The 25,087-nt window shown below is 32.0% G+C and overlaps 3 protein-coding genes and 1 pseudogene across 4 annotated transcripts; 3 read left to right on the top strand and 1 right to left on the bottom strand.

Annotated features, from left to right (window-relative positions):
• Positions 1-4,985: 4,985 nt before the first annotated feature.
• Positions 4,986-6,434, top strand: LOC104761855 (auxin-responsive protein IAA3-like). The gene is made up of 3 exons (XM_087507831.1): positions 4,986-5,498; positions 5,581-5,889; positions 5,993-6,434. The coding sequence occupies exons 1-3, from the start codon at positions 5,314-5,316 to the stop codon at positions 6,066-6,068; spliced, it is 570 nt and encodes a 189-aa protein (XP_087363957.1). The 5' UTR covers positions 4,986-5,313; the 3' UTR covers positions 6,069-6,434.
• Positions 6,435-6,514: 80 nt separating this feature from the next.
• On the bottom strand, positions 6,515-8,755 carry LOC104761845 (uncharacterized; annotated as a pseudogene). The gene is made up of 8 exons (XR_015594889.1): positions 8,455-8,755; positions 8,177-8,300; positions 7,956-8,080; positions 7,631-7,769; positions 7,332-7,446; positions 7,070-7,133; positions 6,842-6,885; positions 6,515-6,715 (listed from the first exon to the last, which is right to left on the bottom strand). The product of XR_015594889.1 is annotated as an uncharacterized LOC104761845 (transcript).
• Positions 8,756-15,735: 6,980 nt separating this feature from the next.
• On the top strand, positions 15,736-17,817 carry LOC104761831 (3-ketoacyl-CoA synthase 2-like). The gene is made up of 2 exons (XM_010484979.2): positions 15,736-16,647; positions 16,842-17,817. Exons 1-2 carry the CDS (start codon positions 15,886-15,888, stop codon positions 17,610-17,612), a joined length of 1,533 nt encoding a protein of 510 aa, XP_010483281.2. The 5' UTR covers positions 15,736-15,885; the 3' UTR covers positions 17,613-17,817.
• Positions 17,818-22,150: 4,333 nt separating this feature from the next.
• Positions 22,151-25,037, top strand: LOC104738939 (3-ketoacyl-CoA synthase 2). Its single transcript, XM_087497592.1, has 2 exons — positions 22,151-23,109; positions 24,084-25,037. The coding sequence occupies exons 1-2, from the start codon at positions 22,363-22,365 to the stop codon at positions 24,900-24,902; spliced, it is 1,566 nt and encodes a 521-aa protein (XP_087353718.1). The 5' UTR covers positions 22,151-22,362; the 3' UTR covers positions 24,903-25,037.
• The last annotated feature ends 50 nt before the right edge of the window (positions 25,038-25,087 follow it).

The following is a 25,087-nucleotide window of genomic DNA, read 5'->3' as shown; positions in this document are numbered from 1 at the left end:
ACTTTATCTACATATAGGTCGTAAGTATTTTGTTATATAAATGATAATGTCGAAATGAATGAGTTATTTTCAAAGGTATTTATGTGTTAATAATTAACTTGCAAGATAAGAACGTGCGAGGACCAGGTGTACTTTTCATATGGACAGTACAAGGCCACAACTCTCAACTTTCTACCACACAAAGATCAATATTTGGTTTTTTTTAGTCTATTTTCCATTTCTTTTGAAAAAATTAGTTTTCTCATTTAAATTAGTTGTTGGAATATACTTCTCACATTTAAGGAATGCAGCCAAAATATATGCATGCATGCAATTGAAACGACAAAACCAAATAATAAGTTTACATTGACTAAAATGTAAATTGTGATTGTGTGTGAAAGCCACAACTCTTCTGAGACTCAAACAAATTACTTTACGCGTCAATATTTGCTCTACAGTCTACAAACAACCAACTATTATCAGAAATATAACTTATACACTATTTTTTTTTTAATTATCAAGAGATTTCGGGCCTAGATCCGTAAATTCCTTTAAACTAATGCTTACAACATTTTATATGGTTCCCTTATGAGCATTATCCTTAGAACTGATGACTTTTAGACCTTCTAAGCACTATCCTTATATTATTATATAAGTATGGGTGAAAATAACCGATTGTAGTTCAAATTATAGGCGAGCTCCTTTAGCAAACAAAAAAACAAAAACTGAAAGTTCCTCAGAGAACATATTTCAGTACAGTTCCCCGTTTTATAAATTTACTCTCGTTTGAGTCATATTTGTTTTTAAAGTGTATATATTAGCCATAGTTTGATATTTTATTAAAATATATATTATTATACCTGAAAAAACAAAAATCTTAGTATATATTGAAGCAATCATTTCTGCTATCATTTGTTGCATTATTTATTTCTCTGGTGAGTTTGCTTCTCCTCCGTTCTGACTTCTGAGTTCTGACATGTTCGACCGACGATATATATACATTTGTATCTGTCGTATTTCATAAATAAGTATTTACGTATACCTACATTTTTTTATTGAATACTAGTATTAACTTTTATTTTAGTATATACTATATATATACATGCCATAATACTTAATTATCACTATATGTTTGTCATTATGAAGTTTATTCGGATCGGATATGATCTATTTGATAATTGATCTTTACTAAGTGCAAATTACGTATGTGTGGGATATATATTGCAAACGTTACAATTTTTTCATGTTCTTACACATCTTATTAACTACTCACTTTAACATATTCTATAAAAGTAAAAATGTGAGAATCGCCTCTATATATACGCTCATGAGATATATATCTATATTCTATATGTTGGCAAAACTCTTAACAATATAGCCTCGTGGTGGCCTGGTGGGGGCTAACCATAGTACCATTGCTTGGAATATGTCTACTTTCTACTTAATGTTTCTAAAAGTAGTTAATTAATTGATTAATTACACCCCCAATTGTGTTGATAAACAAATCTTATTTTTTTCTATATTCGTTATCTCCGCGTTTTTGGTGATGGTCCACAGATTATAGATGTAAAACTAAATAATACTATATTTATATGTTCGGAGAGGTTAATTAGCATTTGTTTTCTCATAAAGATTGATGTTTTGGGATATTTTTTTTATATAACAAAGATTGATGTTTTGTAAACTTCAATAAGTAATCATTGAAAATATTTAAAAGTTTGAATTGTTATTGGTTTAAAATTAAATAATATCTCTTTAGTCAAAGAAAAAAATATATTTAAACTAAATAATCAATATTTTTTTAAAATGTGTAAAAACTTCTAAACATCAATCTTTATGAGACAGAGGAAGTACTCTTTTGTGATCATCGTGAAATGGTAATCAAATATATTGGGATCTAAAGATATCAGATATTGGTTGATGATTCCCAAAACTTTAACGATGGGATCAAAGACGATTTGCTGATGGTAAATAGTGGAAATGAGATTAGCTAGCATATAAAGAGATTTGGGGGGATCGCTTTATTGATTACATTTGACCAGTAAAGATATTTATTCTCTTTGTCCAAATAATTCTAATATATTTTGACAAGCAAATTATGTTTAACTCGTAAAATACTTTGGCCTATATAATCTTTGAAGGTAAAATAATTAGCAAAAATATAACATATATCTTCATGCAATAATTTACAGAAACGTTAAGAAAATCAGTTGACCCAAATTAAATAGTGTTAAATTCAGTTCAAATAGTACTGTTATTAAATTAACCTTTTTACTAATATTTTGGTCCAAAATTAAAAATAACTGTGGAACAATATCAAAATCATATGGGTGAGACCGTGAGAGTATTCATTCCGTTCCTGTTATCAAAACTTTTAGCTTATTTATCATTTAATATAATATCCTATGACCAAATCGAAATTAAAGTCTAAAGTCTAGACCAGTATAGTATCATGCATACTATAAACAGAGTCGGACTAATTTTGCCATCAACGTCAGTTTCCAATTTCTGTTATTTTAAACTAAAATCGATACAAAGTATTTCACTATTTTGTAAAAATGAGATGTACATATGAATTTAACTCTTTCTAAAAAAAAAATAAAGGAAAGACCAAAACTTTTTTTTTTTTTTCTCGTATTTTGAGATATCGAGAGAGTTGAAGATTGGCTTGGAATTTTCCTAAAGAAATATCAAAAAAATAAAATAGTAAGAAACAGATCCCACGAAATAATGAGGAAACCCGAGGTTAGTTTACGAACCTAACTTAGAGCAAAATAAAAGTAATTATTTGTGGATAAGAAGATTGTAAAGTTTGACTTCTTTATATAGAATGCAAAAAGAGGTGGTTAAGTTAGATTGAAGTGGTCCAGAACGCCGTCAAAGAGAAATAAAAATCCAAATTGTAGCGGCCCAGCCCATTTAATTACTCTTCTTGTCCAATTAAAGAGAAAACGTGTTGGATGTCGTATAGCATTATTGTTATTATTACCATAGAGATTATAAAACTTAAATAAATAAATATTCTGAACTTTCGAATTTGGACCAAACCAAAACCAAAGCAATTAGTACTGTATATGTGTTGCTAAAACTTACTCATATCATCATCAGAAGAGCTTTTTAACGCAGTCTTGGTTTAAGTTAAACCACAATCTTAAAAAACTTGCCGCGGGTTTAGAGTGTTTTTATAAACAAACATTATTGATTAGCTTAGCGCGGCTGAAAGGCATCTTTATAGGATTGTTTACACGTGTACGGTTGAAGATGTGGTAGCTTGAGATCTTCTACTTTTCTGGTAGGGCAAGCAAATATTTGAGTGACATGTCGTCTCATGATGATCATGTCGGCAGATACAATTATAGAACGTATCATCACTCACTTCTTTGGCTATTGCAATTTATTACGATTTGAAGTTGTTTTCGTAATGCAAAAAAAAAAAGTATACTCTTTCTCATCTTATTATTGTGATAATCTTTTGTACCGAATTTTAATATAATTTTTAATTTTCTTCTACTTCAGCGAGTTTTTTGGTATTTGATCAGTTAATTAAATTGCAAAGTACTGTAGGCTATACAAAAAAAAAAACGGCATAAAATGAGTGCGAAAATTGCAACTTATTAAATAGCAAAAGCTTGCGGATATTCATGCCTAAAAAAAGTCTTTGATTCCTACCCAAAAAAAAAAAGTCTTCAATTATTTATATATTATTTATATATATGGAAAGACAACAAACATATACATAATTTAAGTTTACTCACATTACGTACGCTTTTGTTTTACTTTTTAAGTTTACTCACATAGTCATTTAAATGTTTCGTTTAGATAATTTAGATGGCCAGTAAAAAGTTAACGCAGAAAAGTTCTATTCTTTTTTTTGTCTTGATAGCAAAAAAACAGAGAAGTTCCTATTCATAAATTTTAAAATACAATTAATATAATTTAGATTTGTATGAGCCTTTCGTGTCATAAAAACGAATCTTTATTATATATCTTCTTTATGAGTGAACCAAGAAGAGAATGTTTCTCACACCGTACCGAAATCAATGCGTGATGTATCATGTATACTGGTTTGCATTTTGTAATCACCACTAATTTTAATGATTTTTTTTTTTTTTTTGCAACTGTTTTCGTCAATATTTTCAAGTCAACACTCTTACTTCAATACATATTTTTTTTTGTTCTAATACAAAAATATAATATTGGTAGATGGTAGTAAATCTTGGCATGGGTGGCTGGCAGTAGGACTTCAATTTCGGAAACCATGCATGCACAGTGCAAACCCTCGGCTATGAAAAAACAACAATTTTAACCAAACTTAGATCCAGTTCAATTCGATTAGGTTCTACCAAAGACGTGTAACATCTACACTAGGAGGTAAGAGCTCCATATAATTAAGTAGAATACAACCAATATAAACGCACGCTGTAACATGAACAAAGACAGAGAGATAATCTGTTGAAGATCTCAGTTTCCAAACCAAAACTACAAGACCCCATTATGATGTTACTGACAATTAACTAAGCCTTGAGCTAGTTGAATGTCTTGTCGTGATGCTCTCAGTTTTGTTTCAGATTGATATATACGTGTGTGGTGATCATGATCGTTAAGTGACAGAAGACAAAAGTTGTGAGCTTTAACAAAACCCAGTAAAGAAGGATGATAGATTTTGTCACGTTAGCTCTGCTTTTGGCTCTTCAGCACCCAAAGTATCTCTTTTTGAAGCAGAGAAAATCAAAAAGGTTTAAACTTTCGTTCTAGAGCCAATGAAACTCAATATCCATGATCAAATATTACTGAATACAAGCTACAATTGCATATATAGAGAGTTATTGAAAAAATAAGTAAATCTCTGAAGTCAGTGTACTCAACTGGTCATCCAAAAAAGATCACTATTGAAAGAGGAGACATATGCATATGGCATACCACATGTGGTGGTGGGGAGGAAAGATTTGATCTGCAGTCTTGACCGTCTGTATTAAAAGAGTGCGAAGAAAAATGTAAAGATTTTTGTTTTTGGCTTTGGACAGATGGGAGAAAGAGAAAGTGTGTCCACTTAATTAATGTCCCAAGAGGATGGGACACACTTTTGCCTCAAAGTTGCTGTTACCGCTACCGACAAGCTTAGCTTTTTTTGTCCTTCGTCCTTAATTCAAAATACAGTTTCTTCTCTATCAATCTATCTTTTTAACTTCTATAAAACACTCAGTTTCCACGAAGCCTCATCTTCATCTACATCATTATCAACTTCTCTATCTCTCTCTCGTCTCCCCAAAGCAATATAACCAAAGCTTTGTTTTTCTTTCTCCCGCACTCTTGAAGAATCAGAAGAGAGTTAATATGGATGAGTTTATTAACCTCAAGGAAACTGAGCTGAGACTTGGATTACCAGGAACAGACAATGTATGTGAAGAAAAAGAGATAGTTTCTTGCTGTAATAACAGCAACAAGAGAGCATTACCAAGTGGTTCCGAGAATGAAATTGAATCATCAACGAGGAAAACCGAAACATCTCCTCCTCGAAAGTGAGTTTTAAACACACAAATTCTCTGGATCTGATCTGGTCAAGAAAAAGACTTATTGACAGTGCCTTCTTCCTTATTGCAGGGCTCAGATTGTTGGATGGCCACCAGTTAGATCTTACAGGAAGAACAACGTTCAGACAAGGAAGAATGAAACTGATCATGAGGTTCAAGGAAGCTATGTGAAAGTAAGTATGGATGGTGCACCATACTTGAGGAAAATAGATCCGAGTTGTTACAAAGGATACTCAGAATTGCTCAAAGCTTTAGAAGTGATGTTCAAATTCTCTGTGGGAGAGTATTTTCAGAGAGAAGGATATAAAGGTTTAGACTTTGTGCCCACTTATGAAGACAAAGATGGTGACTGGATGCTCGTTGGAGATGTTCCATGGGAGTAAGTCTTCCATAGATCTGTCAAAAAACAATTTCACAAAAAAAGAAACATATCAGAAACCACAATTTGTAACGTGTTCTTATGGATTTGTTTGTTGTTGCAGGATGTTTGTGTGTACTTGCAAGAGACTAAGGATCATGAAAGGATCAGAAGCTAAAGGTTTAGGCTGCGTTGTATGAGATAAAGCTTCAAGAAACCTAAAAGGGACACAAGAACCTGAAGAAAACAGAGTTTCTCTAGGGCAAGAGCAATCTCTGTTTGTGCTCGGGTTGTCGGATTGGCGGGAGAGATCTATGTTCATCGGACTGAATCCAAGTCATTGCCTAGTTTTACCTCATCGGTAAAATTCAAATGTAGACATGCTTAATGGTCTTAAGCACTTGAAACTGGATCCTTATTACATTTTGTTTCGGAAAGCAGGGCAAAAGGTTGTCTGTAGCCTTTGGTTATGTGTTATGCAGATTGTTGAGTTCTTCTACTGCTACTGGTTGTAGCAATCTGTTTTGTGTTCTCATCGATTAGTAGAGATTTTCAAGCAAGACCCATTTTTCTGTTTTGGTTCTCAATCTGAGATCAGATTGTTGTTGGATTGGATCAGTCCCATTAATTGGTTTTAAACTCAATCTGAACACATAACAGAACTATAAATTGCTTATCTCAAGGGAGAAACACGTTTAGCCAAAGGTTAAGGGTTTATATCATTGGCCAAAAACAGCAGAACCTATCTATCTGTCACATAAAAACATATCTATATTCAGAGAGTGTACGACAAGGCGGGTCATCATCATGAGTTAAGCCTTTCGAATTGATAGGTTCTCCAGCAACACTTCACGTAGAAGAACACTTCATGATGGCAGCATGTGAATACTGGCTTCTTCTACGTGAAGTGTTGCTGGAGAAAGGCATCTCATTCCTCTCCACAGATGAATACATACGAGATGCTGATGCAAACCTTGACAGTTGTGGTGGCATTAAAACCCTAGTAGTGTACAGCTTCTACAATAAAACAAAAGGAATCATTAACCAAATACTAACTTCAGTAACATTTAACACTTCAGCAGTTTCATATACTTTGATCACGCCGAAACTGAACATGTAAAGTTTCTGACTTTTTCCGGCGTATTAAAGTCCCCCCAGTATCATGCAAAACAACAAGATTGTGAGTACTTTTGCACTGTACCTGATTTCTTTCATCACTGGACATGCTCGATATTGCTCTGCCAAAAGCACTAGAAACCGGCTCCCTGGGAAAGAAAAAAAAGTCAAGAATCAACGTATTGCACAAGAATAATAGCTTAATGGAATTCAGAGGTGTATACACTAGAATACTAGTTTTGTTGACTTTGTCTTCATCTCCCATGTTATACACTAATATAGTCAATAAACTACAATTAATAGTATTGAGGTGTACAGAAACTATTGCACATGGTTACAAGGCGTACTTGGTGCTTTTATCAGTCCACCCATCGTCCGCATCTGCTTCGTCACTTGAACTTCCGTTGACAAAGAAGTCATCATCACTCAGGTCCAATAGCGCATCATCTTCGCTCCCTGTCTCTGTTTTCCACTCAAAAAAAAAAAAAAAATCAGATAATAGATACCGTAACATAACCAGCATTATTTCAAGAGAAAACAGAAGGTCAGAATGCATGCAACTACGAAAAAAGCATACTGCCCCAGTTTTATACAGAAAGTAAAGGGAAAAGAGCACCACATAAACATCGCTACATATCATCAATACCTTCCAACTCTTTCCCACTAGCAGCAGCATTAATTATATTGGCTTTGATTTGCTTCCGCAATTTATTTCTCCGATCAGATACTTGTAAATCATCACCTCCACTAAATAGAGGTACATACTTCTCACTCTTGGGGAAGAACTGAATTGCACAGAGCAAGATGTCAGTAGCATTTAAACTGAATCATTCTACTGAATAACTAGGACAATTAGCAGGAAAATTAGCAGAAAACAAGATAACACTCTGAAGAAACTGTGCAAAAGAACAATGTGTCTATTCTTACCACTAACAGAGGAAACTAGATTTGGATTTGTATAAGATGCTTACCCTAACATATTCACGGTCTTCTTTGAGTTTATGGAGTTGGCCACCAATCTCTGCATCTTGCACATGACCATTCCGTTGTAACTTCTCAAGACTGTCGTATACTCTCCTTTCAATCTTTCTCCGCTCTACACAAAGAAAGATTTCAGATCAAACCAAATCAATCAGGGGGAAAACAAAACAATCCAATGCATAAAAAGATAACATGCTATGATCTCTCTCACCAAAGAATCTGATATTTCGGTTTCTTAGGAAGATTATGCGTTCAACAGCTATGTATATCTTGTTGCTTCTTCAGATCATCCAACTTCTTTCCTAGAGCCTCCCCCTTACTTCAGGTGGAAGATCCTAGAGCCAATTGTATTGAACACACATCATCATCGCATACATCAAAATCATTATCTCTAATCTAAAAATCAGAAACAAGTTCCCGACAAAAAGGCCGGAGAAGGCAACCATAAACCCTAATTTCGCCTGAAGAGAAGAAGAGAGTGGTCATTACTTTACGAATCATGCGGCCGATTGAACGAATTTGCGATTTTTGAGAGACGAATTCTTCGGTTTCTTCTCCACACGAAGTCCCTTTGATCTCCGACTACTTCCTGCCGTCGTGTTATGCTCCGCTACCCTCAGCTTGGCATATCCGCCGTGCGCCATCGCCGAAGTAGATACCAAACCTTGGAAACTAGCAGCGAAGTCACCACCATTACAACTACTACTAGACTATACAATACATACGGTTTCTTTCGTGCGTATCAGAAAAAAAAAAAAAAAAAAACTGCAAAACGTTTCCGTTTCACGAAATTTCCCATACCACCAGGTCTCTCTTCTCTCTCTCTCTGTCTAATCGTTTTTGGTATCACACAATCCAGAAACACGAGTGAGAATCGCACAATTTCTCTGTTTTCCCAAATCCAATTATCTACTTCAATTTTTTATTTTCAATTTTCATGAGCTATTTTAATTTTATGATTCCCAAATGTATACTAATAAAAAGTAAGGAGTTATAAGATGTTAAGGCGTTTAGATTAGTCACTTCACTAATTAATATTTTTTTAAAATCTCCAAAATTTTCTATATTAACAATTATTTTAAACAATGGTTATTTAACATGTTATTCATTGACATTTTTTAAATTTCCAGAATTTTATGGAAAAAGGAAAATTTTAAATTTATGCAAATAAAAGAACTATGCACAATATCTCACGTTGGCTAGAAATTTTTTTAGACAATAGTTCATAACCAATATAAATAAGATTAATATGCTTCTAACAACGAATGAGTCAGGCGTCCAAGTTTAAAAGTATATTCGGTTTGATCCGGTTTTTTATTTGATCAAATAAAAAATTTTAAAAGTTTCAAAAAATAAATTATAATATTTAAAAAAATTAAATTTAAAAGTGTTTAGCTTTTAAAAAGTTTTTAAATATTATAATTTTTAAATTCTAAAATTTTAAAATATTATAAATATTGAAACTTTTTAAAAGTTTAAATATTTTAAATATTGAAACTTTTAACGGTTCTTAGCTTTTAAAAAGTTTTAAATATTATAATTTCTAAATTTTAAAAGTTGATTTATCAGGCGTCCAAGTTTAAAAGTATATTCGGTTTGATCAGGTTTTTTATTTGATCATATTAAAACTTTAAAAAGTTTCAAAATAAATTATAATATTTAAAAATTTAAAAGTTTTAATATTATAAATACTGAAACTTTTAAAATTTCTTAGCTTTTAAAAAGTTTTTAAATATTATAATTTTTAAATTCTAAAAGTTTAAAATATTATAAATATTGAAACTTTTTAAAAGTATAAATATTGAAACTTTTAAAAGTTCTTAGCTTTTAAAAAGTTTAAAATATTATAATTTCTAAATTTTAAAAGTTTAAAATATTATAAATATTGAAATTTTTTCAAAGGTTCAAAATTTATATTTCGAAACCTTTTAAAAGTTTAAAATATTATAAATATTTATGTCAAATAGAAATTATCTTATTTATCTATGTTTGTGTTTTTTATTTCTTATGAGCTGTAAAACATATTTTTGTGTATGATTTTATAGATAAGTTGATATTTTTTCATTAATTTTTTATTTTTATCTTATTTTTATTTTTATGAGAAAAGAAAAGATTATGTTCTTGCAGTTTGATGGATTAACAAGTTGTGTGATAGTCTAAAAAAATGTTTTTTAGTAGAAGAAAGTGAAGAAGTTGATGAAGATGAAGAAGAAAAAGAGTATAGCGAAGAACCAGACGGAAAAAGTAATGATGACGATTACCACAAAATTTGACAATAGAAATGACAAGAAAGAAAGAATATGAAGAATAAAAAAACATTGAATAAAAAACACGAAAATATAGGTGGTAACGATCAATTAAATATAAAAACGAGTTAAATTCATGATGATAAAATTGTTTTGTTTTTCTGGTGGTCAAAGAAATGGTTTAGGATATGTGGGGTCATCAGTTTAATTCGTCGCCTGGATGTCGAGTTAAATTCATAATTTTTTTTTTTATCAGATTTGATTTTATAACACAACTGATTTTTATATTTAAAAAAATTGTGTATCTGAAATTTATTTTTTTTCTTAATACTAATTTAAATTTTTTATAAGATAATATTTTACTACCGTCATCAATCATATATAGTTTTCATCAATGTTTTGAAACCCAGACCGGACAGACCAGTCAAACCAATTTAACCGTGAACCGGAAGGTATCCCAGTTTGGATTATGCTAAAAACCCACACATAACCAGAAAAACCCAGCTAAAACCGGCTAACTGGCGGTTGAACCGGCGGTTTGGGTTAATTCCAAGCACTAAAAATTTTAACTTACACGTGTTTAGAGATAGTGATGCAACATATATTTAAGTACCAACTAATATAGTAAAGCAACTAATATAGTAAAGCAATTATGTACTCTTTCCTCCATCTTTCGATGTGGGACAACATATATTTTTAAACTGAAAATTGTTTATTCTTTTATTTCTATTGTGATTTTCTTTTCACCTTCCAATCTCACGTTTTTTATTTGTTTTCCTGTAAACACCAATCTCTATTTTCGTTTGGATTTTACATAATTATGTATAGAAATTTATAATTATGTTTTAAAATAAAACTAATGTCAAAAAAAAAATTAATAAAACCAAAATATACATATATAAGAATAATATGTATTGAAATTCAGTAAACTTTTGACCCACGGTCGGACCGGATCGACCCAGTGACCCGGTGACCCGGAAGGCTTTCCGGTTTGCTTCCCGAATCGGATTTAAAAACATTGGTTTTCATTAAAATATATCAAATATACGCGTGGGTTCAAAACATAATATTCACAAAAGACTGAACATAACAAAAGATGATGATGCTGATGCTTTTTCGCTTTTTGCAACCACACGATGAGCCCTTCATTGTTTCTTCTTAATTATAAATGTAAAATTATTATGTATTATCCGCGTTTGCGTTTGTAGAGTATAACACTACTAATATAATATTAACTAGAATTTAACCCGTGTTACATCACGGGAAAATTATTTAATTTTATTTATAATGATGTTTAATTTTAGCGGTATTTAATTTAGTAATAAAATTATATATTTTAAATTTTTAAATTTTTATATTTAGTGATACAATTATTTTTAAAGTATTATAATTTTATCAGGATAAAACATTAAAATTATGAATTATAACTGTTTGTATAATGTATAATTAATCAGAATAATTAACTGTTTTATTTATTTAAAATAATACTATTATTGTTTTGTTTGATATATAATTATTTAATTTAACAGATTATTTATTTTTCAGTGTATACAGTTTAATGATTGATTTTCTATTTTTTATTATTATTTTGGAACACATATATAGAAAAGAAATTTGCTATTAATAAGGTATTTAAGTAGAATTAAGTAGTTTCTATAAAAAAATTGATTTTGTCAATTTACCATATTTTACTTATTGTTTTTAATGCAATTTTGTAGGGACTAAATTTTTAAATAAGCAAAATTAAGAGAGTAGAACCCAAAATATACTTCAAAAATGTGTATATATAGATTTGATTTTCAGTTTAGGAAATTTATTAATGTTAATATAATTGAGATTGTAAACTATTGTTATAGAAAATTTGTGATATATCATTTAAATTTGAGAGATTCTAGCATCTATAAAAATAGTTTTAGAGATTTAATGAGTTAAAACTTTAATGGGTAGAATTGTTTTTGGAAAAATCTGAATGTATAGATGTTGTTAATATTTTAAATAAATGTAACAAATGTTGGTCAATTTAAGAAAGTTTAGTATTTGAGTTTCTCTGGAATGTTATTTATGGAATTTCTTTAGGGGTTAATGTTGTAAAATAAAAAAATAAATAATTAAAATTTAAAGAGCATAAACCAAAATGTATTTCAAAAATGTTAATATAGATAATAGCTAGACATATATAATAATTGGAAAAATGGAAAAAAAAATCAAATTTATTTTTATTTATACGTTTAATATCCAATTATTTTGGATTAAAATAAAAATTTACATCAAATAATAAAAATGTGTCATTTAAAACTCAAAATAATTAGTGTTATTAAGTACTCCTAATTAAGTATGAAAATAATAACACTGAATATTTTGTGTTTTAAATGATTCGTTTTTATTATTTGGTGTATTTTTATTCCAATCTAAAATAATTATGTATTAAATCTCTCAACAAAAATACCTGAACATAATAAACATACACAAATGCTTGAAACTTTCAATACCTAAAGTGTGTATATATAAAAATCAGCTTTTTGTTACTACAAATCATTATTGATAGATCATAGATGATACGTGTGCTCAGTTAGGTATCACTGATTCGTATTGGCACTAGATTTTTGAACAAGCAATACTGTCGGTGCAACTGTAGTAACCATATTAAGATGTGGGCCAACATAATCATACACAATTACTTGAAACAACCACAACTTAAACGTGTTATAAATTAGTATTTTAATTTAGGGTTAATTGCTCTCACACTCACTAGTTGAACCCACACCCACTTTACAAACTTGGTATACTTTGTTAAGTTTTTAGTTTAAGTGTCATTGTTAGTTAGACAATTTTGCCGTTCTCCTCTTTCTCTCCTCATTTTCTTCATTTTTCTCTTTTTTGTTATTAACACTTTAAATGGTTATCATAAAACAAATTATATATACAATATGTTATGATTATATATTTTTTACATTTTAAAATACATATTGCTATATTTTTGACAAATAATGTATCCATAAATAGTTATTCATGTGGACAAATATCGAATCCACAAATTGCACTATAACCCCATATGTTTCGATATGGATACGTTGTCATAATCACCTGAATTGATGTGTATTACTTCTATTTTGTAGGAAGAAACACAAGTAACTATCTATTAACAATACTGCAATTGACTATCTACTTATCATTGAACAAATGTTCAACGACAAATGGATACGATATTTGTCCACATGGATAACAATTTGTGGATACATTATTTGTCAAATTTATCCAAATGGATAACCCAGATCGAATTTCATATAATTTAAAGTGATAAGGAAAAATATCTAAAGATTTCACCTTCTCTAGATTTCCACCATTATTGGAATGGTTTTTAAAAACTTTAGAAAAAGAATGTGAGAGAGAAAGAGAGAGAAACGTAAATAAGCTTTTCTCTTTCAATGGATGAGCAAAAATGGATGAGCAAAAGCAAAACAATGAAAAAGAAGATGTATTGTTTGGTTGAATAATCGAGAAAGAGAGAGATAGAAAGAGGGAGAAAAAATAGAAGGGATTATAAGAAGTGAGGAGTAATATGTAATTAAACTTGATAAAAGTATATGAGTAGTAGAAAGTAGGTGTGAGTATTAATAATTTGAGAGAAAGTGCGTATGGGTGCAAAATTCCTTTTAATTTATGTCATTACAACTGCACCAACAACATTGCGTGCCCAAAAATTTATTGTCAAAATGAATAACTGATAAATGATACCTAACTACTAACTATATTAAACCCAACCTTGTAAATGTTACTAATTAAACAAGTAGTTGGGTGCATGTGTGAGGGGCTTACGTTACAATTAAATACTGCGCTTTGATTGATGCGAATGGAATTTTTGACGGACCCTTTAAAACCAGCTATTTAGCTGGATGCTCATATGTAAGAATATAATTTACAATTAATTATAAAAAAACAAAAATAAACATAATCAAGAGCAACCTAAGGAAGGACTAGTACGTAAAAAGAAAAAAAATCAGCAAGGACATTATAAAGATGGTTCTTCCACGAATCATATATCTTGCCCAAATAGTTCTGTTTGTTTAGAACCTCAGCTCCGGCGGGCGGACCCAGCTTTTGGCTCTCTTGATCAGGCCGTCGTTTTTTGGGTGCTATCACATAGCCTTCGGCATTTATAATTTACTATTCTAATTTACATAGCCATAGCCTTTCAATCTTTTTTTTTTTTTGTGTGTGCAAAATCCATAGCCTTTCAATCTTCATCACAAAATTCACAACAATATCTTATAATATTATAGTATAGATATGCCAAATCTCTGCATGCAAACTATAATTTATAAGATTTTTAAAAAATTATTATTATAAGAAGCGCGGTCAATTACGACAATTGCAAAAAAAAAAAAAAAAAAAAAACGTGTGGACACAATGATAAACTCACATTTAAGTGTTTTTTTTTTGAATTAGTAATGAATAATAATAAGAAAAAAGGATTGTCACCTAATTGCAGTATATGTCAACACATGACCACACATACAAACAATATCAATATCCCGTTAACTACGTAAACTATTGTTATCACATAAAAACATCCATAAACAAACATAGGTTATTTGTACAACACCATAAACATTCAATTTCAGTGTTTGATTGGTCGGAATCCCGCGTTGACCAGTGTTGACCGACAATGACCAGTGTTTACTGGCGTTGACCGAAAAAATATTCAGAAAATATGTTTTTTCTTTTTTCCTAAAAATAATAATTTTTTGTTTTATGTATTTTTTTAAAATAAATAAAAAAGATGAAATGATTTGTATAATTTCCAAAAACAAAATATAACAACAAAAAGTTAGAGGACAAAAAAATACAAGAAAATCTATACCAAAAAACATTATAAATTATATGACAAACAAAATTTATAGTATATCTAATAACTAATTTTGTTAATACAGAAAATATACCAAAAATAATATAATAAAACTATACCACCAAAATTTTATGTGTAAGTAGATTTTTTAATAAAACTATAACAAATGTATACCTTTTCCTTTTGAAAATCATTTTTTGTTTTGTATTTTCAAAGGTGGGGATTTTGTATAACAAATATATATCTTTTCCTTTTTCTTATTTTGTTTTTAATAAGAAAAAGAAAGGAAGAAAATAATTAAAATTCTATTTATTTACATGAAAGACGTATATCTATAAGATAGTTAAAAAAACAAAAGTTAATTTTATAAAATCAAACATTGGTCTTGTAAAATCAAAGAAATAGTTGATAATGCCTTGGATATATTTCAAATTACATAATCTTATAAATAAGTAAAAAGAAAAAAAATATTTAAAATCTCCACGGGGAATCAGTGGCAAAATAGAAAGTAATGAGTCAACCTTAAATTACTCTGTTTAAACCAGGTCCAATTTTTTAATTTATTTTTTAAAAAGTTTTGTATAGTTCACATTTATAAAATCATTTTAGATATGTCAATGCATTTCAACTTGTTGTTTCTATATCAAGAGGACCATAGGGACTACTCCTTATTAAATTGCCTCGTTCTCTTTCTATAAATTCTCAACAATGCTCCAACTCTTTAGGCCATAAGTTATCTCTCTCTCTTTACATTAAACACGAATTCTCCTCTCTTTGCTTTTTTGGTCTTATTACTTTTGATCACATTTTAAAACCAACAGACCCGCCATGAAAGAGAATCACATCCAAAGTGATCACATGAACAATACCATTAATGTAACAAACAATGAACTCCCAAACTTCCTCTCGTCGGTACGCCTCAAATACGTTAAACTCGGTTACCATTACCTAATCTCTAACGCTTTCTACATCCTCCTCCTCCCCGCCTTGTTCGCCGCAGCCTCCTCCTTCAATCTCTCCGATCTCACTATCTTATTCACCCACCTCCTCAATTCCCACTTCTTATCTTTCACTCTCTTCAGCGCTCTTCTTATCTTTCTAACCACCCTGTACTTTGCAACTCGTCCTCGCAAAGTTTTCCTCCTCGATTTTTCTTGTTACAAACCTGACTCTTCTCTTATATGCACACGAGAAACATTCATGGACCGGGCTCAACGTGTCGGTATCTTCACAGAAGAAGCCCTCGTTTTCCAACAAAAGATCCTCGAACGCTCCGGTATTGGTCAAAAGACTTACCTCCCGGAGGCTCTCTTACGTGTCCCGCCGAATCCATGCATGTCCGAGGCGAGGAAAGAAGCCGAGATGATTATGTTTGGAGCTATAGACGCAGTGCTTGAAAAAACCGGTGTGAAGCCTAAGGATATTGGAATACTTGTGGTGAACTGCAGTTTGTTTACTCCGACGCCTTCTCTATCGGCTATGATCGTGAATAAATATAAGCTTAGAGGAAATATTTTGAGCTATAATCTTGGTGGAATGGGTTGTAGTGCTGGTGTTATCTCCATTGATCTCGCTAAACAGCTTCTTCAGGTAATTATTTATTCAATGAAGTCGTTTCATTACAAATTTAAAACTCAACTATCTGATAAGAAATAAGAATCTCGTGACAAACTGAAAAAGATAATTTTTTTTTTTTTTGATTTTTGATTTTCATCATTCACGACAAAGAGAAAATTTAATTGAACCACATTATATATATTTGAATTGTGATATGCATGCTGCAGGTCCAACCAAACTCATATGCACTAGTAGTGAGCACAGAGATCATAACCCTAAACACGTACTTAGGCAAAGAGCGATCAATGCTTCTCTCAAACTGCCTCTTCCGAATGGGCGGCGCCGCAGTTCTCCTTTCTAACCGCTCCTCGGACCGCCGCCGCTCCAAATATCAACTCATCCACACTGTCCGTACACACAATGGAGCTGATGACAACGCCTTCAGCTGTGCTTACCAACGTGAAGACAACAATAAAATAATCGGTGCCTATCTTTCCAAAGACTTAATGGCCATCGCCGGAGAAGTTCTCAAAACGAACATAACAACTCTCGGACCACTAGTCCTACCAATGTCCGAACAAATTCTCTATTTCGCAACACTGGTCGCGAGAAAAGTCTTCAAAGTCAAGAAAATCAAACCTTACATTCCTGATTTCAAGCTAGCATTCGAGCACTTCTGCATCCACGCGGGAGGCAGAGCACTGCTCGATGAGATTGAGAAGAATTTAGATCTTTCTGAGTGGCATATGGAGCCTTCGAGGATGACTTTGAACAGGTATGGGAATACTTCGAGTAGCTCGCTTTGGTATGAGCTTGCGTATATTGAGGCTAAAGGGAGGATCAAGAGAGGAGATAGGACTTGGCAGATTGCTCTTGGAGCGGGTTTTAAGTGTAATAGTGCGGTTTGGAGAGCTTTGAGAACTATTAATCCAGCCGCCCAGGATAAGACTACTAATCCATGGATTGATGAGATTCATGAGTTTCCCGTTCCAATGTGACATCTTCGTCGGGAATCTCCATCGATAGTTGTTTTTTCTCCATATGTATAATAATGATTCACATATGTATATCTCTCCCAATATCTTCAATCCATATATAATATTTAATATATGTAATATTTCTCCCAATATCTCTCACATATGTAATATTTTAGCTCGAAGCGAGTTTAAAAAAGTTTCGCAGACGGTGCGTTTTTGACAAAAATTGGGGAAACGCTACGTTTTATAGAAACTTCAAAACGCTGTGTTTAAAAGAAACTGGCGAAAATCCTGCGTTTCATAGAAACTAGAAACTAGAAACTGCAAAAACGCTGCGCTTAAAAGAAATTGGTAAAGAAAAAAAGGAAACAATAGAAGAGTTTAAAAAGGAAATTTGAGTCCCGTATCAGTTTATAAATATATATTCCAGCTAATCGTTTTTTTTTTTAATCACAGTCCAGAGAAACACGAGTTATTGACTGAGAAAGTCGATATTTCATTCGCAATTTCTATAATTTTTAAATTCTCTTCTACAAATTGTTGGATAAGCTTCTAGAAAGTTCTAGAATAGATATCCTAAAAGGAATTAGGAATCTTTAGGATAAAGAAAAGTTGTAATCCTAAACTAAAAAGGAAGTTAGAATGTTTTAGAAAAAGAAGTCTAGAACTATATAAATATAGATCATAAGAAGGATGTATGATCATAGGAGAAAAACAGAGCTTGTGTTTAGTTTTGAGAAGATTTTTTAAATATTAATAAATGAATGATTCTTTATTCAAGCTTAAGGTTTTGTACTTTTGATTCTTTACAAATTTCATGAGTTGTTTGATTTTTTTATTCCAACTGGTTGGACGATTGATTTGTGACCTCTATAAGAGCCCAACATAACCAACAAAGGATTTCGAGCAGCCCATGGAATAAAACGCATCCAATTGGTCAATTTCCATCCCATCCTTTTTCTTCTCTTTTTTTTTTATAATTTTTAAAAAAATTTTTTTTTCAACAACAACTTTTTCATTTACCAAAGCAATCATACAATATCTGCATCCACCAAGGATTTTAACCAATTTGGCACAATAGCATACAACTTAGGATCAAAAAGTCTAGAAAAAGTGATTCCTAAGCTATCCTATCGGCTACACCATTAATTACTAGAACACTTAATAAAAATCATCTGCCTCTTGTCAAAATAGTAAAAAAGCTGCTGAATATCTTGCACAATTGGAGCAATACCATTCAACAGGTCTACCAATGCTTGGGAATCAGACTCAAAAAATGACATAGGGTTTGGAGACGTACCAAATTTATCACCGCCCATCTAAGAGCCTCAACTTCTATTTCAAGTACAGTTCTCGTCGTTGGTACCGCTCTTGCTCCCATTCATAATGTATTCCCTCGTTCATTTCTAATAACCCACCCTAAACCACATGTGTTCCCATCTCGAGGCCAGACTCCATTGGAGTTGCATTTCACCCAACCTTGTGGTGGGTTGATCCAATTAATTCTTGTTAATTGCGCTGAAATTTTTTGCCCTCTTGCTTCCAATCTTCGCCTCCACTCTTCCGCATCCTTTTTAGCCTTTCTGATTAAACTGTTTGCCTCATGCTCCCTTCCCTTATATAAAAGATCATTGCGATTTTTCCATAGTCTCTATAAGATCCAGGGAGTGAGAAAGGAGGAGTCTTCTCTATGGGGGTGCTCCTTTTGGAAGTTAAAAACCCAAAACAGGTGCATATACCGAATTTGACCACTCACCCTCATAAGGAGCTGGAACTAGAGAGATTTTTCATACCAGTCTGGACAGTGAGCAAGTGAACAGCAGATGATTAACCGATTCTCTAGCATTGGGACATCTAACACAATTTGCTTCTCTAGAGATGTGACAATGGTAGAAGTTTCTAGCCACAAATATATTGTTGCTCATACATTTCCTAATGAAATGATGAATTTTCGGCTGCGGATCCAGCTTCCAAATCTGTTGAAATAACATATCCAGACTGAGGCTGATTTCTCCTCTTTAGCACATGAGTTACTACCCAATATCCAGACTTGACACTATAATGTCATGATCTTGAATAGTCCCACGCATAGACATCTTTGGTATTTGATCCACCCAGTCTTAAATCCTCTATGGCCCTCCAATCCTCATCCCTATACAGTAACTCTAATAGAATCCCATTCCACTCTTATATCTTGTCTCTAATCTATTTTTTTTTAACTTCATTTGTTAAGTAAAAAGTTATATATATATATATATATATATATATATATATATATATATATATTTATTAATTTACTTTTAAGGATTTTCAGTTTTTCTGAAACTACAAATAGTTTCAAATAATATGAAAGCTAACTAGATTTTGAATCATGTCATTTATTGTTAGAGATTACATAAATTCAATTTGTTTTCACTTTTCACATAAAAGGTTCCAATTCTTTTTAAAATATATATTTTGTAGAGATTTTATAATTCTATTTTTAAAATTATGCATTTAGATTTTTGTTTCAAGTTTTTTTCTTTCATTTTTTTATTTTTTATTATTTTATTATTGTTATTATTATTATTATTTTTTTACGGTTTTGAAACTAATTTCATTAAATAATTTGAATACTAAGCTAATTTTAGATCATATCATTTGATTTTGTTACTATAATTAGAAATTTCACAAATTCAATTTATTTTTAGATACAAAGGCACTTGCAATTGGGAACATGTAACTTTAGCATTCAAAATTTATTTTATGTAAACTCATCTAAACAATTAAGGAGTGTCTAGTAAAGAGTATAAAATATCCATGGATGTGTTTATTCAGACCACATCTGCCTGTATTCAATAGAGTTGGTCATGAATTAGTTTTTTCTATAAATGTAGAGTTATGTTTTGTTAATCATAAATGTAATATAACTATTTTAGCTGGACATAAAACAAACGAAAAACCTGAACATAAAACATACACACAAATGCTTGAACTAACCAATACCTAAAAATATTATAAAATTCAGTGTTTTGTTACTTGCACCAACAAAATTGTGTGTTCAAAAATCTAGTGTCAATACGAATAATTGATAAATGTGATACCTAACTGCTAACTATATTGACATGTCTGCCAACCTTGTAAATGTTACTAATGACGAAGTAGTTGGATGTTGAGGAGCTTACGTTATGATTAAATGCTGTGCTTTGATTGATGCCAAAAGATTTTTTATGTAAGCTATACAATATAATAAGCGTAAAGAATTTACAATAGATAAATAAATATAGCAATAAAGATGGTTCTTCCACGAATTACATTTCTTGCCCAAAATAGTTCTGTTTGGTTAGAAGTTCTTCGGCATTTATAGTCCTTTCCATTTAAAATTAGTAGTATTCTAAAAGTTTGGGTGACTTACCACACAACTTTCAATTCTCGTCACGAAATTCACAACAATATCTTATAATAATTAATACATATGCCAGATCTCAGTACGCACGCAAACTATGATTTATAAGATGTGTGTGGGCAATTACGACGACAGCAAAAAAAAAAAAAAAAAAAATGTGGACACAATGAAAAACTCACATTGAACTGTTTTGAAATAGTTTCCAAAGAAATCGTAACGAATAATAGAATCACTATAACTTCAAACTGAAGATCATAATCAAATTGATGACACCAAAGATATTAAAGACACAATGATGGTGATGACGGTGTTGATGATGAAAACGATTAGTGTGACATAAAAACTTCCTAAACATCTTTTATAATGGGACAGAGGGATATTACATTAGCATTATACCTTTTCACGTCTCTAATACATAATAAACTTTGTGATGTTAGTGACATTTCAGTGATTTCTAATTTCGTATCATGCATCTTTTGCCAAATAAAGGTAAATCTTACATTTTTGAGAAATAGAGAAATAAGTACCCACATATTTCAGTAAGTAGTCACTTTTGAGCCCATTAAACAATTTGGTTGGAGTTAGGTTTTAGTTGGAGTTAGTTGTATCTTTCACCTCCTAGAATTTATCCTTACTCTCTTATTTTTTTTTGGTCAACCTTTACTCTGTTTTATATAGCTCCATTTTTTTTTGTATAAAGTTTTATATAGTTTCCATTAAAATCATTTTAGATATATATGTCAATGCATCTCAACTTATTGTTTCAATGAATGCATGCATCCCCCCTGTAAACTGGGGGATAAAATAACACGTATGCAAATTATTTCTCATAGTACCTTAGCAGTTGGGAGAATAATAAAAACGATTTTCCTTGAGGAATGCATAAACTAGCTATCCGTAAAATAGTAGAATGAACGAATTCTTTCCTATTTTATAACTGATTTTACAAGATAAAATAAAATTATAGTGATGAATTTGATAAATTAATTTAAACTCTTACATTGAAAATATAACACATCAAAGCAAAATAAAATGAAGAAGAAGAGCAATAGACATCTTAATGGAGGGTGGACTATGAGTATATTTTTAAAAAGAAAAACATGTGTGGTCAGTTTCGGTCAAAACTCGAAACGGAATCAATGTATAGTTAGCTCACCGCCACAACAATACCCATAGGGACTACGTACCATACACACATTTATTAAATTGCCTCGTTCTCTTTCTAAAACTCTTTGCTTATAAATTCTCAATAATACTCCAACTTTTAGGCCATAAGTTATCTCTTTCTCTACAATATTGAACACTAAATCTCCTCTCTCTCTTTTTTTTTTTTTTTTTTTTTTGTCTTATTACTTTTGATCACATTTTAAAACCAAAAGACCCACCATGAATGAGAATCACATGAACAATACCGTTCATGTAACAAACAATAAACTCCCAAACTTCCTCTTATCGGTACGCCTCAAGTACGTTAAGCTCGGTTACCATTACCTAATCTCTAATGTTGTCTACATCCTCCTCCTCCCCGTCCTGTTTGCCGCAGCCTCCTCCTTCAATCTCTCCGATCTTACTCTCTTATTCAACCACCTCCTCAATTTCCACTTCCTATCTTCCACTCTCTTCGCTGCTCTTCTTATCTTTCTAACCACCCTCTACTTCACAACCCGTCCTCGCAAAATTTTCCTCCTCGATTTTGCTTGTTACAAACCAGACCCATCTCTAATATGCACACGAGAAACATTCATGGACCGGTCTCAACGTGTCGGTATCTTCACAGAAGACAACCTCGCTTTCCAACAAAAGATCCTCGAACGCTCCGGTCTTGGTCAAAAGACTTACTTCCCGGAGGCTCTCTTACGTGTCCCGCCGAATCCATGTATGTCCGAGGCGAGGAAAGAAGCCGAGACGGTTATGTTTGGAGCTATAGACGCAGTGCTTGAAAAAACCGGTGTGAAGCCTAAGGATATTGGAATACTTGTGGTGAACTGCAGCTTGTTTAATCCGACGCCTTCTCTATCGGCTATGATCGTGAATAAATATAAGCTTAGAGGAAATATATTGAGCTATAATCTTGGTGGAATGGGTTGTAGTGCCGGTCTTATCTCCATTGATCTCGCTAAACAGCTTCTTCAGGTAAAAATTTATTCAATTAAGTCATTTCATTACAAATTAAGTACAACCCTTTTTATTGTTATTTAATACTAAGGTTCGCCATCAATTGAACCATCTGATATGAAATAAAAATATCGTGACAAAGAGAAAACTTTAATTTAATTTGGGTGGGGAGGTTGGGACCTTTCTAGTTTTCTTCACGTCATGTCATTATCTATATGAATTTTTGGTTGCTGATTTTATATGAGAACATGGTAAGAGCTCTAGCGTCTTTATGAGCACGTGTACTTGTGATGATTGGAAAATTATACATTGTCTTCATAGCAAGTACTAATGCATGTATTTAGTATACAATCTATCTATATACTGTATGTGTGTATATAATACTTACTAACACTAAAGTACATATATCTTACGGTCAATCCAAAGTGTGGTATGTCATGACGCCTTTGCATAGTTGATAGTAGGTAAGATCCTGTCGGAATGTATATAGAATCGCCATACATTATTATTATTATTATTTTTTGACAAAGCTGGAGAGAATAAGGGCAGATACATAGATAATATTTTGTTCTGTGGACGAATTTATACCAAATTGATAGGTGACGTGTCATGCTTGGCTGCTTGCTTAGTTATGTTTAATCGAGGGAAGGTTTGTTGAACAATATCACCAATTTTAGGAGTATAAGTTTCATAAATAATCTTATTACACGTAAGGTCTCACGTATGGTGCCATGCATGTGTTCTGCAAGTTTCATTATACTATTTCATTTCCAACTATATTATTTTATTTATAACACTGAAAAATTGCAAAACTGTAAACAGTATAACGTAAAAATAAAATAATACGTACCAACCACATAAAGTTTCCAAAAATATTGACATACGTATACACATACACATATGTAAAAGTCTTGATATTTTTATACTTGTATATGTATGATATATTTACATGCGTTTAGAGTACTAATATTTCAATTGTGATATGCATGCAGGTCCAGCCAAACTCATATGCACTAGTAGTAAGCACAGAGAACATAACCCTAAACTGGTACTTAGGCAACGACCGGTCAATGCTTCTCTCAAACTGCATCTTCCGAATGGGCGGCGCCGCAGTTCTCCTTTCTAACCGCTCCTCGGACCGCCGCCGCTCCAAATATCAACTCATCCACACTGTCCGTACACACAAAGGAGCTGATGACAACGCCTTCAACTGTGTTTACCAACGTGAAGACAACAACGACAACAAACAAATCGGTGTCTCACTTTCCAAAAACCTAATGGCCATCGCCGGAGAAGCTCTCAAAACGAACATAACCACTCTCGGACCACTAGTCCTACCAATGTCCGAGCAACTTCTCTTTTTTGCAACACTGGTCGCGAGAAAAGTCTTCAATGTCAAGAAAATCAAACCTTACATTCCTGATTTTAAGCTAGCATTCGAGCACTTCTGCATCCACGCGGGAGGCAGAGCGGTGCTCGATGAGATTGAGAAGAATTTAGATCTTTCTGAGTGGCATATGGAGCCTTCGAGGATGACTTTGAACCGGTTTGGGAATACTTCGAGTAGCTCGCTTTGGTACGAGCTTGCGTATAGTGAAGCTAAAGGGAGGATCAAGAGAGGAGATAGGACTTGGCAGATTGCTTTTGGATCGGGTTTTAAGTGTAATAGTGCGGTCTGGAGAGCTTTGAGAACTATAAATCCAGCCAAGGAGAAGACTAATCCATGGATTGATGAAATTCATGAGTTTCCCGTGCCAGTTCCAAGAATATCTCCTGTCAGTGCAGTCACATCTTCGTCGGAATCTCGATAGTTGTTTTTTTCTCGATTTCTTTTTTTCCTTTTCTTTTCTTTCATGTATAATATGATTCACATCACACATATATTATCAATATATTCAATCCGTATATTTATGCTCGAAGCGAGTTTAAAAGTTGTTCAAACAAAATTCTTGCAAGAAAACCGCAGTTAAAATTTGAGTCAAGAAAAGATCGTTAA

This window comes from Camelina sativa, chromosome 3 (assembly GCF_030686135.1).
Source record: "Camelina sativa cultivar CO46 ecotype springtype chromosome 3, ASM3068613v1".
In the NCBI taxonomy this organism is placed as follows: domain Eukaryota; kingdom Viridiplantae; phylum Streptophyta; class Magnoliopsida; order Brassicales; family Brassicaceae; genus Camelina; species Camelina sativa.
Note: the sequence above shows the minus strand (reverse complement) of the source record. Positions and strands in the feature narration are given on the sequence as shown.

Bases quoted from the DNA above. Each gene is read 5' to 3' on its own strand.
- LOC104761855 (XM_087507831.1), top strand. From the start codon at position 5,314: ATGGATGAGTTTATTAACCTCAAGGAAACTGAGCTGAGACTTGGATTA. The intron at 5,499-5,580 runs GTGAGTTTTAAA...TCCTTATTGCAG, and splicing joins GAAACATCTCCTCCTCGAAA to GGCTCAGATTGTTGGATGGC. The intron at 5,890-5,992 runs GTAAGTCTTCCA...TTGTTGTTGCAG, and splicing joins GTTGGAGATGTTCCATGGGA to GATGTTTGTGTGTACTTGCA.
- LOC104761831 (XM_010484979.2), top strand. From the start codon at position 15,886: ATGAAAGAGAATCACATCCAAAGTGATCACATGAACAATACCATTAAT. The intron at 16,648-16,841 runs GTAATTATTTAT...TGCATGCTGCAG, and splicing joins TCGCTAAACAGCTTCTTCAG to GTCCAACCAAACTCATATGC.
- LOC104738939 (XM_087497592.1), top strand. From the start codon at position 22,363: ATGAATGAGAATCACATGAACAATACCGTTCATGTAACAAACAATAAA. The intron at 23,110-24,083 runs GTAAAAATTTAT...ATATGCATGCAG, and splicing joins TCGCTAAACAGCTTCTTCAG to GTCCAGCCAAACTCATATGC.